General features: G+C 42.7%; 1 protein-coding gene across 2 annotated transcripts in view; it reads right to left on the reverse strand.

Moving 5' to 3' along the window:
* DAGLB (diacylglycerol lipase beta) overlaps positions 1 to 7,385 on the reverse strand; it is a 65,868-nt gene extending 58,483 nt beyond the window's left edge. Inside the window, exons 1-3 of one of the 2 annotated variants that reach the window (XM_030211688.1) lie at positions 7,171 to 7,385; positions 7,013 to 7,129; positions 1,631 to 1,782 (exon numbers count right to left, since the gene is read on the reverse strand). In XM_030211688.1, the coding sequence (XP_030067548.1) occupies positions 1,631 to 1,782; positions 7,013 to 7,107 (247 nt within the window). In that variant the 5' untranslated portion in view covers positions 7,108 to 7,129; positions 7,171 to 7,385. Of the gene's footprint in view, positions 1 to 1,630; positions 1,783 to 7,012 lie in introns of both variants that reach the window. The other variant, XM_030211687.1, reaches the window with a different exon arrangement.
* Between the last annotated feature and the right edge of the window lie 9,998 nt (positions 7,386 to 17,383).

The following is a 17,383-nucleotide window of genomic DNA, read 5'->3' on the forward strand; positions in this document are numbered from 1 at the left end:
CGATACGGTACTATGTAAGCCACACTGAGCCTGCAAATAGGTGGGAAAATGTGGGATACAAATGTAACAAATAAATAAACAGCCTCTCTCACTTACACCAACTCCAAACCTTTTGTTGTTTGATGGTGTATCTCAGTATATTTGCTAGATTTTAATGAGATATTTATGTTAGACTTTTTAAGTATGTTTTCTTTTTTCTGTAAACCGCTTAGGAGTAAGCGGGGCATAAATAAGTGCACTCTCTCTTACATCATGACAAGTTTTGTCACAGTGGTTTACATTATGATAACATCAAGATTGGATTGCTGTACTGAACTCTACACTGGTCCAACTACAAAGAGTTTGCAGCAGCTCCAACCAATTCAGGATGCTACAGCATGACTAATAGAAGGTTGTAAGTGAGGCGACCACATCACACCAGCTAAACTTCTATGTCTGATCTTCAAAGGAAATGGGTCAGAGTACTTGAAGAACAGGATCTCCCTCTACACACCTCCAAGGCTGTTAAGGTCCTCCCAAGGAATATCCCTAACCACACCCTCTCCAAAGGAAATCATGCCATGTGACACCTGCCGGAGACATCCGCCCACAAACCTTCTCAGGAGTAGTCCCCACACAGGCGCTGCCTAACGCAAGACACACTCTACTTCAGGAAGCAGGTGAAAATCTGGGGTTTCTCCCAAGCTTTAGAGAACTAACATCAGTTGCACATATGAAGCCAAAGGAACCAGCTCTGAGGGTACCTAGCACCCCCCAATATTAAGAAGCTCCTCTATTGTGTCTAGGGAGGGATAATTTATATTCTGTTTGGAACTCTCAATCGTTTTGAAATGTCGGCGCTTATGACTGCAGCAGGGCTTGCTTCCCACACATACTCTGAAATCAGCTGTTAGCTTAGCGGGGTTTTAAAAAAGGTTTGGATGGCTTCCTAAAGGAAAAGTCCATAGACTATTATTAAAATGAACTTGGGGAAAATCCACTGCTTATTTCTGGGATTAGCAGCATAAAATGTTTTGTACTTTTTTGGGACCTTGCCAGGTATTTGTAACCTGGATTGGCCACTGTTGGAGACAGGATGATGGGCTTGATGGACCTATGGAGGCATATTTTCAAAGCACAGACTTACAAAGTTCCATAGGTTAATATGGGACTTTGTAAGTCTAAGTGCTTTGAAAATGAGCCCCCTTGGTCTGTCCCAGTATGGCAATACTTATGTATTTTTCTGACCGAATGTGCAATTTTTCATCAAGTTAGTCACCTTTATCATCTATCTAAACTCCACTTGTCCCCTTTACTGTGTATTAAGATGCTTTAAAGTGTATTCTGTTCATGTTGTAAGCAATATATTATGCTATAATGCATACTGTTATTTGAATATTTTACTGTTGTAACTGTTTATTGCCTAGATATGTAGGGTTATACTTGCAGTACACTACCTTGGATGAATTTCTTAAAAAAAAAAAAAAAAAAAAAAGTAAATAAATCCAAACAAATAAATGACAACTTGAATAAGACACCCAGGTTCTTCAAGAGTAAGACATACTCACAACACCAGGTTTTAAGTAACAGAAAAGAAGTGACAGGTACAATGGTGCATCAGTGTCTTGTTAACATGGGAACCGTACTTTACCTTGCATACTGACATACACTATTGCAGACGTAGAACATATTATGGCAGCCAAGAGAACGATGAGACCAATCAAATAAATACGCAGCAATAGGCCGCCTGAACATTCAAAATGTCCTTTCTGTCCAGAGTACAGAAGAAGAATTCCAATCCACCTGCAAACAAGAAGCCCAGATTTTATTCAGAATCATATGCATTTCCAAACCTTAACAGCTTACAGTCTAATATAATTGAAGAACAGACTGCTTAACTAGAGAAGCCAGCAAATCATATCATAAAGCAGTATTAAAATGGTAAAAATACATTTACGGTAACACTAGTAAAAAAGCCCCGTTTCTGGTGCAAATGAAACGGGGGCTAGCAAGGTTTTCTTCTGTGTGCATGTGGGAGTGTGTGTGTCCCTGCCCTCTCTCCCTTCCCCTGTGCTGTCTGTCCTCTCTGTCCCCTCCCCCCTCGGAGTCAAGTCCTTCAGTGTTAAGTTTCCTGCTGTGCTGTGTTTATGTTATAGAGATAGTGAGGGCTTCTGCCCTCTCTCCCCTCCCCCCTCTGAGTCCTTCACTGTTACAGAGAGAGCGATTTGATTTTGTGCTTTCCTGTGTTTTCCTTCACTATTTGTGTTACAGAGAGAGCGAGGGCAGGGCAGACACTCATGGGGAAACCGGATATCTCTCCCCCTTCACACTTCCGGCTGGAGGCTTCATTTAGAACGTTGGTGGTGCCTTTTATATATAGAGATATGAATTTACAATAAAGTAAAAAAATGCCCCCCACAATTTCCCATTATGTCACACTGAATGGTTTCTGATCTTAAAACAAAATGTAATACTGCATTAGACAAAGGGAACCTGAGGAAACACAATGTTTTAAAATTATTACTTCATGTATTTAAGGAATAAAGTTATCCAGCACCCATCTGAAAAAGTAGCTGCTCCCTTAGTTACTCAACCAATTGACAAAATTTAATTGATACATTAGATTCTCCCATTGGGAGCAGATCATTTTAATTAGAGTCTTATGGAGAGGGAAAGTTTTGGGGGGGGGTCTCCATAAGCCCTCCAAGACAGGACCGTCCTCTGGTGCCCTTTTTACTGCCACCTTGGTTATGTGCAGGGGAGGAGGTCACCTGGGCTACCAAAAAGATACCAATCTGTCCCACTGGAACAAGCGGATGACCAAAGACTCACACCCCTCCCTCCCTTCTGAAGGGACAGCTTTCTTCCTTCAGGAGAAAGACTACCTATAGAGAATACATTCCCCCTCAACATCTCCAAACTTCCAGTCCTCATCTGTGGCAGAAGCAGGAATGGGACCAAAGTATATCCGAAAGCCTAGGGCATTTTAATCCCTGTGGGTGAGGGCTCTTGCACTTCTCCAGACAACACAGTGGCCTGAGACTCAGTTAACCCTGGCTGCGTGGACAAAGGAAAGGAAGACAGAGCCCTTGGCAGACTGCTTGCTATTTCTTGCACAAAACTGCTGCCCCTGGAGAGAAGAGTGGCCCCGATACAGGGCCAAGCTGACCAAAATCTTCCTACCCTGAAGGACACGCACCCAGCCCCTATAGGTCGTGAGGCCCACCTGATTGCCCTATCTTCCCTTTTCTGAGGTGCAAGTTGGTTGCTGCGTGTGTGTGTACAGGGCTTGGTAGCTGGGGTAGTGTGTAGTGCCTGCTCGGCCCACCCTCGGTCTTGGCCTAACCCCTATACTAGGCCTCAGCCGGGGCCCAAGGGCTCACAACCAGACTAGCACCAATAAGCAGTGCTTTACTCAAGATTGTATGCGTTCCTGTCTCTGGAAACCTAAGTCTCTATTCCCATTCTTCTCTCTTTCTTACAGTAAGCCCAGCCATTTCCACTTGTGCGTGACTAATGAAATTTCCCCCATTACTTTCTACCACAGGATACTAAACCTGCCAATTTTGAGTGTTGTAATTAATTTTGATTATTTTCTTTTATTCCATTTAGCTGTACCTTAATATGGAAAGATAAGTAAATCACAGCCTCGTGGACATTGGTTGCTCTCCCAACAAGCCAGGATTATGACCTGATAATACCGCCAGGGACACTGCAGTTAAGGGGGCATTGCGAAAGCAACTTCACAACATCCAGCAATATCAAGCAACACTTTGTTTTGATCTGGCAGTTTCTACAGTCTGTAGCTTCTTTTGAAACACAGCTAACGTGCATCCCAGATGCCACCATTGTGCAAGGGCTGGAACTCTTCTCCTTATCTTCCCCTATCTCCAAGGAGCTCAGTGACCTCTGCCTCTACTGGGGAACAGGAATCCAGAGGATCCATGTTTTACCCAGACCTCCAACACACAGTACTGCAGGATATTTTTTAAGGCTTTTCAGAGGTAAAGCTCAGGCTACAGCGCCTCCAACAGACAACCCCAGATTCTTCCAACAATTTCATAATTTATATATATAACAAATGGTGCAAAAAAAACCCATTATCTAGGTTAAAACTGCTAAGGCAATTGTTGAAAAATAGGAGGAAGAGAACTCAGGCGTCCTTTTTTTTTTGTAAACTACCTAATATGAGGCTTCAAAATTCTCTTTCATCGGTCAGAAAAACTTCCCATGTATAAGTTAAAAGTGTTTCATCTGCTTGCATACACCACTTTATTTATTTATTTATTGCATTTGTATCCCACATTTTTCCACCTCTTTGCAGACTCAATGTGGCTTACAGAGTTGCTGTTGTTATATAAAGAATTAACAATTATATAAGTGAAGTGTATTTACCAAATCCAAAAGGTTAAAAAAAAAAAAGTGTGTAATACAGTAAACAAGAACTTTTTTTTTCAACTCCTCCCCACAAAGCACTTCTCTTGAACCTAACAGGGCCACCATTTCACCACACGGGGGATTCTTTTTGTCACAATACTCTGCAGCTGCTGTTTACTAAATACATTTATATAAAAAGTTCTGAAACATATATGCAGCAGATATAAGAGAATTTTTAAGCCCTTATATTAGGAAGTTTACCCCCCAAAAAGGGGGCATCTGAGGTCTTTTCCTATATTTTCAGCATTGCCATAGCAGTTTTAACCTGGCTCCTCATAGTTTATGTGGTTCACACAAGATTGTGAGTTGGGAACAATCTCTGATATTTTGTTTTGAGCAAAAAAAATGTACCTCATTAGCTAAAGGAAAAATATCCAAATACCTCCAACAAATTGTTATCCATTCACCAAAATACAGTCCATCAAATCTTATTTATTTGTAGAAAAAAATGCTAGTAAGCAAGCAGTATCTCAACAGAACCAGCTTCATAACAATCCATTGACTTCTACCTTCTAGTATCATCTATTATCCTTTCCTATAATATTTTTGGTCTCATGCATTACACCAATGGCCTCTAATTGTTCTCATACCTCACACTAACATTATCGGCTTTTGTCTCACCTAGAATGCAAACCGCGCTGAACCCTGGAAAGGGGATATTAGAGCTATACAAGAATTGATTTGATTTTAGGGGTCCTTTTACAAAGCTGCAGCAGAAAGTGGCCTTAGCATGCATTTATGTGAGTCTTTCCCGCACACAAAAGCCATTTTTACCGCTGCCAGAAAATGGCTGATTTTTCATTTTCCAAATTAATGGCCATGCACTGACATTGCCATTAGTGTACGGCTATTGCCAAAAGTTAGCGCGTGGCCAGTAAAGGTTCACACGCTAATCCTGCGCTAATCAGTTAATGCACTGAAATGTAGTTGTACTGATTGGCTCAGAAATGCCCACTCTTCTCCTCCCCCCCAGACATGCCCCCTCTCACAAAAATTTTAAATAATTTTTAGTGTGTGATCTGTGCGCAAACATTCAGAACGTACTGCGGGATGCCTCAGCGCACCTTACGGTAAGCATGCACTAGTGATTACCACAGCTTGGTAAAAGGAGCCCTTAGTTGTGTTACAATACACTTTTCAGCATTTTTCTTTAATAACTAGTGCACACAAAAAACAGCAGGAACTAGACAGTCTGCTCTAGGTCTGCTTGACTATGAAAAGCTGGAAAATCATCACATTAAAAGAATTCCATTTAGTGTTATTGCTCATTAAAACATCACATGGTGGTCCAAAAGGCAGCCACATATACAACTAAAGTATATTAGTGGCAAAGGATATTCCATATTAACCTTTTTTAACTAAAGCACTGGGATAATTTGTAATCTTCACCTTCCATTTTTCCTACATTCTTAAAAATTACAACTGCATATGAGCTTTCAAGGCCATTTAAATCTAGGCTTCGGCTAAAGCACATCATCATCTTTAGATAGGTTAATCCAACAAAAGGTATAACCAACCTTAAAGTATACAGTTTTCTATGGATCACTGCAGTATCCCAGAATCACTTAACCCTCCATTGCCCCAGGTACAAATAAGTACCTGTATATGTAAGCCGCATTGAGCCTGCCATGAGTGGGAAAGCGCGGGGTACAAATGTAACAAAAAAAAAAAAAAAAAAAAAACTCAGTACATCTAAACCAAAGTGAATAAAGATGCATACTTCTTACCCAACACAGAGCATAGTGATGTGAAAACTTCCTTCCTCCCTCCAGATTTCCTCTATTATGATGACACACTGAATGGTTTCTGATCTTTAAACAAAGTGTAACTTATATGTAGATAACTACAACACATAACAGTGAACAATATTGCTGCGTTAAAAACACCCCACTAATAACCAACTGCACAGAATTAGGTAGCTGTGACCACTCGACATGTTCTCATTCATATATGCAAGAAAACCGGATATAGTGGCCTAGTGGTTAGAGTGATGGACTTTGGTCCTGGGGAACTGGGTTCGATTCCCACTGCAGGCACAGGCAGCTCCTTGTGACTCTGGGCAAGTCACTTAACCCTCCACTGCCCCAGGTACAAATAAGTACCTAAGCCGCACTGAACCTGCCATGAGTGGGAAAGCGCAGGGTACAAAAAAATATATATATAAATAAATATCAGCACCACTATATTCTTTACTACACATGGAGATCTCAATTGTATTGAGCACCATCAGTTTGGTTAAAAGAGGAGGAGGGGCACCTAGGTTTTGACATCCAGAGGCGGGCCGGTTCAAATCTCACTGCTGCTCCTTGTGATCTTGGGCAAGTCACTTAACCCTCCATTGCCTCAGGTACAAACTTAGATTGTGAACCCTCCAGGGCCAGGGATATATCCAGTGTACCCGAATGCAACTCACCTTGAGTACTACTACCTGAACATACCTTATGAGATACAGAAGAAAGGGTTCTTTGACACAATTCAGGTGTTAAGAATTTCAGATAGAGATCGTTTAGAGGCACTACCGAGGCAGAATCCGCTCTACTTCCCCATAAGCTTTGCTGGTAGTAAATAAAAGATCCCCTCCCTAGGTCCTACTTACCAGGCCACCCGGAGGAAGAGCTCGAAAGCACCGGGAAAAACTAAGTCATCGCTGGCTATGGCCCAGCGCCTACCGAACATCACCAGGCCGGGCATGTTGCTGGTCTCGTGGAGAAACCAAATCCGGCGTCATCGGTCGGGAAACGAACAGGTGGTCACCGGAGCACCCCCGCAGCTTCATGGGCCGTCCAAGGGCTCCCACGAGCCGCTGCACTGCTCCAAAACACAAGTGAGCAGTTTCCTTAGCCAATCAGGCTCCTCCATACAGTGACAGAAAAACTTGTCCCACCTTCACTTCCACTTTCTGCTTCCCCCCAGGACTGAGAAACACCGTGGCCTGAGGGCTGCGCGTTTCCACGCACGCGCGAAAGAATGACAACATGCCACACCTCCAGGAGACGACGGGGTGTTCCTATGTAGTCCATTATACGGGCTGAAGCCAATAGGCGGAGCTTGTCGGCAGTGGGCGGAGCTTGCCGCCGTTTTAGTTCACCCAAAACAATAGCAAACGCTACTGAAAACAACAGCAAAAGACTATTAGAAATAAAGGACTGCTTTTGTGTGGTCCGTGTGTAAAAGAGCTACACCTCAGCCAGTTGGGATAGACAGTGTCTTTAAAAGGTGGAGTACACATTGTTTTTTTTTACTTATTTTATAGATTTTTAATTTACTTGAAAGCTTCCCATATGTAGATTTAAATATCGTGAAATAAAAATTGAATGTCACTAAAACAGCTTCTTGGGGAAAATCCAACTTTCCTTTGGGAAGCTATCCAAACCTTTTTTAAACCCCACTAAGCTAACTGCTTTTACTACATTCTCTGGCAACAAATTCCAGAGTTTGCTTACACATTGAGTAAAGAAATATTTTCTCTGTTTTAAATGTACTACTTTGTAGCTTCATTGCATGCCACCTAGTCCTAGCATTTTTCAAAAGAGTAAACAAGCAATTCATATCTATCTGTTCCATTCCATGCATTATTTTATAGATCTCTATCCTATCTCCCCTCAGCCTTCTTTTCTCCAAGCTGAACAGCCCTAGCCGCTTCAGCCTTTCCTCATAGGGAAGTCATCCCATCCTCTTTATCATTTTTGTCACTCTCCTCTGCACCTTTTGTAATTCCACTATATCTTTTTTGAGGTGCACAGTGATGTAGCTATGGGGGGCCATGGGAGCCTGGGCCCCCCTAAATTGGCTCTGGGGCCCCCAGTTTGGCTGGCGGGGGGTCCCCAACCCCAACCAGCTGAAGCATTTATCTGCCCCGTGCTGGTCTCGCACTTGCCTCCTCTCCTGTTTTCAGCGCGCCGTGCACTGCATGCTTGTTTTAATGAAACTGAGCGTACTACTACTACTACTATAAATCACTTCTATAGCGCTACCAGTCGTACGCAGCGCTTTACAATTGAACATGAAGAAGACAGTCCCTCCTCAAATGACATGACTGGAAACAGGAGAGGAAGCAAGTGCGAGACCAGTGCGGCACAAACACTGCAGCTGGTGGGGGTTGGGGACCTCCACCAGCAAAGGTACATTGCAGTGGTGGCGGCGGGTGGGGGGGGGGGGTCAGAAGAGGTGGCGGTGGTTAGAAGCGGAGGGGGGGTCGGAAGCAGCAGGGGAGGGGTAACAGCTGGGGAGACGGGCTAAAATGTGCCCCCCCCCCCACACACACTTTGGGCTCTGGCTCCCCCTCCCACCGAGGTCTGGCTATGCCACTTGAGATGCGGTGACCAGAATTGAACACAGTATTCAAGGTCAACTTTTTTACATCATCCCATCTCCTGTTTTCTTCCACCTCCTTGCCACAGCCTGCCAAGGAAGTTTAATAACAATAGGCGGCAGGAGCAAGGAGGTGGAAGAAAATAGGAGACGGGATGACGTAAAAAAGTTGAAGCCACTTAGTTTAGACTTTGTTTCCTCTTCCCCACGCAGCTGTCATCTAATACACTCAAAACAAAGCAAGCTAACATATGAGCTGCTGCATCCTCATTGTCGTTCTTTTTGTTAGCATTTTTATTTGATCTCACTTATATTTTCAAACATGCTGGCTTTTGCAACATACGAATGTACACAGAGGAAGTATTGGTTTCATCGGTTAGAGTACTAATTTGTTCTGCATTTTAAATCATTGTGTCATTTGGAGGTGCTGGCTATAGGCACCCCTGTATTCGTGCAGAGATATTTTCACCTAGTAAAAGGCTACCAAAGCAGACATCATGAGAATCAGGTACTTAACAGACTTACTATTTTATAAGTACAATAACAAAAATTAATTAGGTTGAAACTGAGAGCATTTAACATCTTTTTTTCCCTGTGCCTACAGGAAAAGAAAAAGATTGAATGTGGGAACTTGCTCCTTTTTGTTTTATAGAATGCAGTGGTGTATTATAAAACTGCACTTGCTTTTTTTTATTACTACTGTTTCATACATATATATATTGAATAATGCCTTTTTTCATGCAGAAGTTCTTTCCAGAGGCAGTCTAAATGTGCCAACATTGTCCAGTTCAGCACACTATTAGCCACCAAGTTCATACAAATTACGCTCAATGGAAAATAAATCTGTTGGCTCAGGCTGCTTGCTAAGTGAATATTCCATCACTGTTTCATTACTGATACAAACTATTACATATTAAGGGCATTTGCTGTAAACTTTGTTTTAATCCGTTTATCTAGTCCTTACATGCACATTGTTTTGCTTTTTAAACCCAAAGGTGGATTCTACAGGTGGTTGAACAATTAGGTATAAACTATGTTTGTTTGTTTTACTTGTTTTGGACTGCTTTGGGTCTTGCTGATCTGTATATCTGCTGTCTGGAATTTTGGAAGATGGAAATAAGACAATAAAATTTAAATTTTTGATGTACTCTGTAGATATAAATATCATGAAATAAAAATTGAATGTCACTAAAACAGCTTTCAAAATAATTATATCTGGTAGAAGGAGAAATTAGATCTTACCTGCTAATTTGCTTTCCTTTAGTCCCTCCGGACCGGACCAGGATTGGACTGATGGGTTGTGCTCGCCTACCAGCAGGTGGAGACTGAGAAAAAACTCTGACTCTAGAGAGCCAATAGGAGCCCTGGCCATGTGACCTTAGCCTCAGTATTTGAATAACAAAGCAGGAAAGAAAGAAAGACCTTCTGTGCCGTATGGAATCCTAGCAGCCACAAAGCACTTGGCAATGCCAAGTATCAGAGCTCACCAGCAACTCTCACCAGAGAAGTGGTATGGCGTATTTAAGGTTTTATAAATAGATTCCAGCAATTGAGCTCACCAGCAACCACCAGAGAAGTGGTATAGACCACGTAAAGTTCTGTATATATATAGTATTGTTCCACAAAACGTAAAGGAATGAATACACTTCCTACTTAATAAAAGAAGCTAAAGAGTAGAGAGAACATGGGAGGGGCCTGGTCCGGTCCGAAGGGACTAAAGGAAAGCAAATTAGCAGGTAAGATCTAATTTCTCCTTCCTTAGCGTCCCTCCGGACCGGACCAGGATTGGACTGATGGGAAGTACCAAAGCAGTAATCTGAAGGGAAGGACCCTATGAAAACTGCAGAGAAATGTTCATGCTGCATAGGCCACCTGGCGACAACTAACATGTAGTGTGTCCCAATGAGCAAAATAAAATGAAACTAGGACTAAGTTGCCAACTTACCAATGTGCACCGAGAGCACCAAAAATCGCTGTAGTAAGAATAGAGCCCGCTTCTGAAGTTGTGGAAGATGTTGTAATACGCTGTGGAACTGCCCTCTCAGCGAGAAGAGAAATAGACATTCTCATTTCCTTGATCCTTCGAGATATAGCGGGTTAGAAACAATGAAAAACTTTTACGCCTACTGGCTAGAAGGACAAAACCAATAAGAAAAAACCGATTGGGAAAGGTGAAAACTTTAAACTACAGCAGACCGAAAAGAAGTTACCAACCGTAGAAGTATTCCACACATAGATCTACTTGCTGCAATGGCTACTAGGAAACACTGCTTGAAGAGGAAAACTTTATAGAAAATGTTATGGCTACTAGAAAACAGAACTTTAAGAGTCTGTTCACGTAGTTCACCTAGCTGGTGAATGAAGCGAGGGGTACAGGTGCAGGACTCCTTTAAGAAAACCGCCTTGACAGTGGATGCTGCATAAGCGTGCGGTTGTCAACAATATCATGCATCACTGATAAAGCTGCCAAATGAACTCTAATGGATGAGTAAGACAGACCAGATTTCGCAAGATGCAGAAGTTATTCCAAAACATGCGAAATGGATACTGTTTGTGGAATGAAGTGGCGAGAGGAGCACCACAGAGTGAACCGTCGCCCCTTTGATTGATAGGACTTTAATGTAGATTTCTGTCTGGAAGCAATTAAAACTTGAAGTACTTCCTGCGAAAATATCAAAGACGTTGCGGACCCAGTAACCACGCCATAAGTTTGAGTGACTGGGGGTCCGGATGTAGAAAGGTGCCTTGGTTCTGCGTGAACACCTAGTGGGATGACGGAAGAAACGCATATAGAAGGTTGAAAAACCCCTGCTGGACGTTGGCATCTGTCCCTGTCTCTGTCAAGACTGTTGCTGAACGGAAGAAGCAAGAAACGTTCGTGAGCCTGAAGGCAAAAAGAGATAGCCCTGAAGTGTCGCAGTGAGGAAGTAAGGCTGAAAAAATGAGAGTCCATTCACCTAAATGCAGGGTGAGACAACTAAGAAAAAATGACTACAAACTCAAGAGTATACTCTTAACTCCTCCTTGGTGGATGACATAATCCATTGCCATGGCAAGGACCAACATAGCTCTCTGTGCCTTGTTTGTCAGTAGGGAAAACAAAATTCACCCGAAGGTAAAACGAATTGCTGAGGTCCCCCAGAAAAAAATATATACAAACAAGCTTCTGCCAAAAAGTGTACTGCACGAAGCATCCCAATGACAGAACTAAGGTTCTTGAGATAACTAGATGACACTTAAATAGCGCGATTGATGACCCTGAGATTCGCAATAGGATGAAGGAAAATTCCTTCTTGGGCATTAGAAAGTAAAATTGCATTCTGCAGAATAGAGCGAGGAAATGGCCGAAGGCCCAAGGTCACCAAGAAAAATATAAACTGGGATGTTTGCAGAGGAGACAAAAGACTGTGCGCCCACCTGACTAAACAAAGAGAAAATCAGAGATATCTGATGAGAGATCAAATGAGAGATCAAATGAGAGGCCTGGCTACAATCACCACCCGACCTAGAGAAATGCAACACCCGGTGCGTGACCTGAGAACTCTGCTGATAAGACTTTCTCCAATTAGGCAGTCGTCTAGGTAAGAATGAAATGACCCTAAGAGCGCAATGAACATCCTCTTAGATCTATAAAAGAACGGAAGAAAGAGTACTGCTGAAAATGCCCGGTTAATGCATAAGCAAAAAACTAGCCAATCTCTGGATCCTGAGGAGAAGAGGAAGGGTGACCAAGGACACCAGTTAAATAGGGCTACAAACTCCAACCCTATCTCTATGGCGTTCCATAGTTGGGTAAGTTCTGAATATAGAAAGTTCTGAATATAGGAGTCCACCAGCTATGGTAGTACGCTCCGGACAGAAAAAAATTGTCCCAGTATGAACGTCTGATTCACCGGCCTGTAATTTCTTGGATCTCCCTAATCCACATACCACGGTCATGTGTCCTCCCTCACTGAGATGTAGATTGTACGCTCCTTTGAGCAGGGAACGTCCTTCTTTGTTAATTTGTACAGCGCTGCGTAACCCTAGTAGCGCTCTAGAAATGTTAAGTAGTAGTAGTAGTAGTACCAGACTCACACCCAATAGATATGAATGTTGAGCTTGTTTCAGGTTAAAACACTGAACCTAGGCCCAGGGTCCCCAGTGTTCCTAGTGATGAACAGCCATGGCAAATATTGTATGCGTTAGTTTGCAGAATTACTGCAAAGCCTTGCTTTTGGAGCAGAGATTTCTGTTCGATACTCTCGTGAGAGGTTTCTTTTTTTTTTTTTTTTTCTTTTTTCTGCTGTTCTGGTTGTAGAAAGGTGGACATTTGAGCTTTCCCAGAATGGCTAAACTTATGTACCTATGCCCATTAGATATGAATGCTGGACTTGATGGACTTTAGGCCTTACCCAGCATAACCATACTTATGTACCTATGGCAAAAATACACAGGAAGTGAGTGAATCCCCTTCCAATTGAAAGAACACTCTGGAGTGAAGGCGCATAGAATGAAAATGAAAAAGGACAAACTTGGCAAATACCTGTAACGAAAAAAGTGAAGTTGTGCCACAGCCACTTGGTGAAGGCAGTGTAGACAAGACTGTATCTGAATTCAAGAAAGCTTGATATAACATCAGGTCTCTAAGGAAGAGGAAGAGATAGCAGATGGTATGTATAGGCATACTGGACCAAACCAGGATGTTTATAATCTGCCAATGCTGAACTGATAGAGTAGAGACAAACACGAGTAGATGGTTTGAGGACCTTCCACTATCTTTAAGTGGGAAATATGCAAAATGAAAGGATGACTTTATTCTCTAAGTGACCATATGTCCTGTAAAACCCAGAAGAAAGCTAAAATGAAATATGAGAGACTTCAAGGCAGTTGGAAAAGAAGGGAAGACATGAATAAAGCATGCCTGCTAAGGCAGCTGAGTGATTGGGAGCTTGGTAGACAGGACTGTCCCTCAGAGAATATGAAAGAGCTGATATATCCCCATGGCATCTGAACAATCCACTGTATGCCTCTAGAGAAGGCTTCTTAAAGTCTGAAAAAGAAAACACTGTATAACACTACAGCCATTGAGAGTGTGTCTGTTAAGTTCTTAAAACCCTATATAACATCATAGGCATGGAGTAAAATGCTTGAAAGGAACTAAGATATTATGGTCAGAATTGCAAAGTACCAATCAATTGACTCTTAGGCAATGTAGTCCTATTCACCAGGGAATGAGAAAGACAGAAATGTACTCTATGCCTATAGAGAAAGTTTCTAAAGTTCTTAAAACACTGTATAATACTACAGCTATTGAGGAAAATGCTTGAAATGAATTATGATATTATGATAAGATGTAGATTTTCCACCAGGCAATGAAAAATGACTGAGCACCAGAAAAAACTAGTGTTAACAGCCCCGTGATACATAGAAATTTAAAACAAGAAAAGCTTGTTATATATCCATATACGAAAGGAGCCCCCTTTCAACCAAATATTGCCTGCTGATGTGAAGAGCATTTTAGAATATGCCGTTCAGCACAAGAGCATTTTAGAATACGCCGTTCAGCACATACAAAAGTGTACACATCTTGGAGCCGAACTGCTCTATGAACTGCAGCCTTACCTTCAGCAGAGAGATCCCCGACTGATAAGACGGAGGGAGAAACAAAATGGCCGCCGTTCGCGCCACTGGCCCCGTGGCGATCGTCGACAGCGCGCCCGACACCTCCGAACAAGCGGAGCCCAGTGGAACGGCGAAGAAACAACAGCCGGCGAAAAAGGCCCCGAAAAAACCGGAGGCAGCACCGGACCCGAAGAAACCTTGAAGGGAGAGCAAAATTTACATGTTCCAGCTGCGTGAACTGCGCAACGCTGACCGACAGCAGCTGTTTGAACTTTTAAGCCATATCGGAAAAAACAGGTGGCCGCGCTTACGCGGTTCGCACCTTTCTTTTTTTTTTTTCATTTGTTTAAACTGCCGCCACCAAAACGCAAGAAAATGGAGAAAATGAAATCTGACGAGAAAAATCGCTGTTTAAAGTCACAGACACTGAATTATTTTCTTCTATTTGTTTTTTTTTTTTTTTTTTTATAACCCCTCAATCATAATAAAACACTGGAGCTGCCTGCTCGTTAGAAGTCTGGGGAAAGAAAGGCTGCTTCTTTGAATTTCCTTTTATTTGATTTAATTCTTTTAAAGCAGCTGCCTGTTAAAAGTGGCTGCCTCTCCCAAAGACGGTACACCTTTCCAGAGAAAGGGACGGCCCTTCCCTGCTAAGCCAGGGAGATGGGGAGGAAGGGGGGTGGACTTGAGACACTCGAGTTTAACACCCCCAAGGCTGTCAAAGAAAGAAGAGAAAGGAAACCCTGTCAAGCCTCTAAATAAGATTCCAGGCACAGAAGAATTATCACAAATATCTGTAATATCTAAAGAGAAAAGGAGAGAGACTAATGGGCTCACTTCCTACCTGCTGGGAGACTGAGAAAATACTGAGGCTAAGGTCACATGGCCAGGGCTCCTATTGGCTCTCTAGAGGCAGAGTTTTTTCTCAGTCTCCACCTGCTGGTAGGCGAGCACAACCCATCAGTCCAATCCTGGTCCGGTCCGGAGGGACGCTAAGGAAACAGCAGTTACAACCTCTGTAATTTGTGCTCATTTTTCTACACCGTTCTATACAATACAGATGGTGAGATTTCAGTGAGGATATCCTATTTCTTGATGGGTTCATCTTAACTTTTATTGTAATCTACCTTGGGAAGCCTGGTGTTATAAAGATGGATATACTAAAATTAAATGGAAGTAAAATTAAACTCTCTTTTCATTGGGGCACATGGCATCACATCTGTTTTGTAGAAGTTTACATTTTAGATACACAAATGGATTATTCTGTTTTTAGGCATGTTTCAGGGACAAGTGGTTTTATAAGTAAAAATAAATATTTTGTTTCAATCAGATCTTTTATTTAAACATAACTAAATGGGCTAAAAGCCCTATTGGTTTTCTTATATTTTGTTCTTGTGCCAAAAACTGAATTCTCTTCTTTTCAGTGGCGTTCCTAGAGGGGCTGACACCCAGGGCGGATCGCCGATGCGCCCCGCCCCCCAGGTGCAGCACAACACCCCCCCCCCCCAGTGAAAGAACCCCCCCTGGGTGCACACCGCTGGGGGGGGGGGGGGTGCCGCGCACCAGTCAGCATCATTCGTTTCCATGCTCCCTCTGCCCCAGGTTACTTCCGGGGCCGAGGGAGCATGGAAACGAATTCTGACCGGCGCGCAGCACCCCCCCCCCAGCGGCGTGCACCCAGGGCGGAACGCCCCCCCCCCCCTTGGTACGCCACTGCTTCTTTTATCTTGTCAATAATAAAAGGAGCTCATTGTGAACACTATCCACCCTAAAAGGTTTTTTTCTGGCTGTACATGAGGAATTTTGAAAAAATGATGAAACTGATATAATTCCTCTATGTACATCTGTACATTGCCCAAGCCAGCAAGTTTGAAAATATGTGAGATCAAATCAAAATTCTACCAACAATAAAGAACAACAATGTGCACGCAGCAGCTGATAGGTGTGTTTGCTTTGTTTGGGTGTATGGGGATGATAGCTGCAGGGAGGCGAGGCTGAGCAGGCTTCAACTTTTTGATGTCATACTGTATTCTGTTCTCAATCCAACTTCCTTGCATCCTGCAAACCCACAGCTACTTTTAGTTCTACAGTGACTAGTACTGCGTATGTTCCATGCAAGCATCTTTGGGATGGGTTCAAATTGCCTCCTGGGCTGGCTTTTGTCCCATACATCAATACAGCTGTACCTGTGTTGGAGACTTTGTGTACATCACAGGTTGTTATAGTCCTACTTGGGGGGAGGGAAAGCACACCAATCTTCAAAGATCTGGCAACTGTTCAGGAAGCTATTGAGCCATATTTAGGCCCCAGGCTGAATCTCTGAGGCACTCATTGTCTCTCCTTCCACCTTGACTTTTATTACTATAATGTCCTGTTGCCTATCACTTACCAGTTTCGAATCCACTCTACTGCTTGGGGTCTACCCCTAGATTGTTCGGGTTTGTTTTTTCAGCTTCTATGTAGGACTATATATTGGAAATCAAGATTATAACAGTCGAGGCATGCTCTCCTTAGCCAAACTCAACCAGAATTTATCTAACATGAATTCATTAGTTTAAAAAAATTGCTACCTTGTGCCCAGCCAAGCAAGACAATATACGCCTACCAGTTTCTTGTCCTTCCTATTACCACTCATCTGCATTTCTTTAGTGCTACAGAACCACTCCCCTCTCCAAAGACTCCTCAGTAAACCTGCCACAACCTAAGCACCCTTAATATCCTATTAGCTGTGGTAGTTCTTCAAACCCATTTACAGACACCACCACATGGGTCCTTTTACTGCAGCTTGATAAAAGAGCCACGATTGCTATTTACCTCAGTGAGGTTCTTTTCAACTATTTGACAGCCTTCCCAGGCCTCTTTTTCCTTCTGGTTTCTAGTTCATGGCTTGCATTGGTATGCACTCACCCTCCATTCTTTGTAGGTGCTCAAATCATCTAAGTTGACCTTATTGTGGTGTCTTACTAATTTTTGGCTGGTTAGTAGCTCTCTTATCACATCAGTTTAAACTTATCATGCCACTTGAAAGGTAGGATTCTTCAAAGATCAGGAT

This window comes from Microcaecilia unicolor, chromosome 8 (genome assembly GCF_901765095.1).
Source record: "Microcaecilia unicolor chromosome 8, aMicUni1.1, whole genome shotgun sequence".
Taxonomy (NCBI): domain Eukaryota; kingdom Metazoa; phylum Chordata; class Amphibia; order Gymnophiona; family Siphonopidae; genus Microcaecilia; species Microcaecilia unicolor.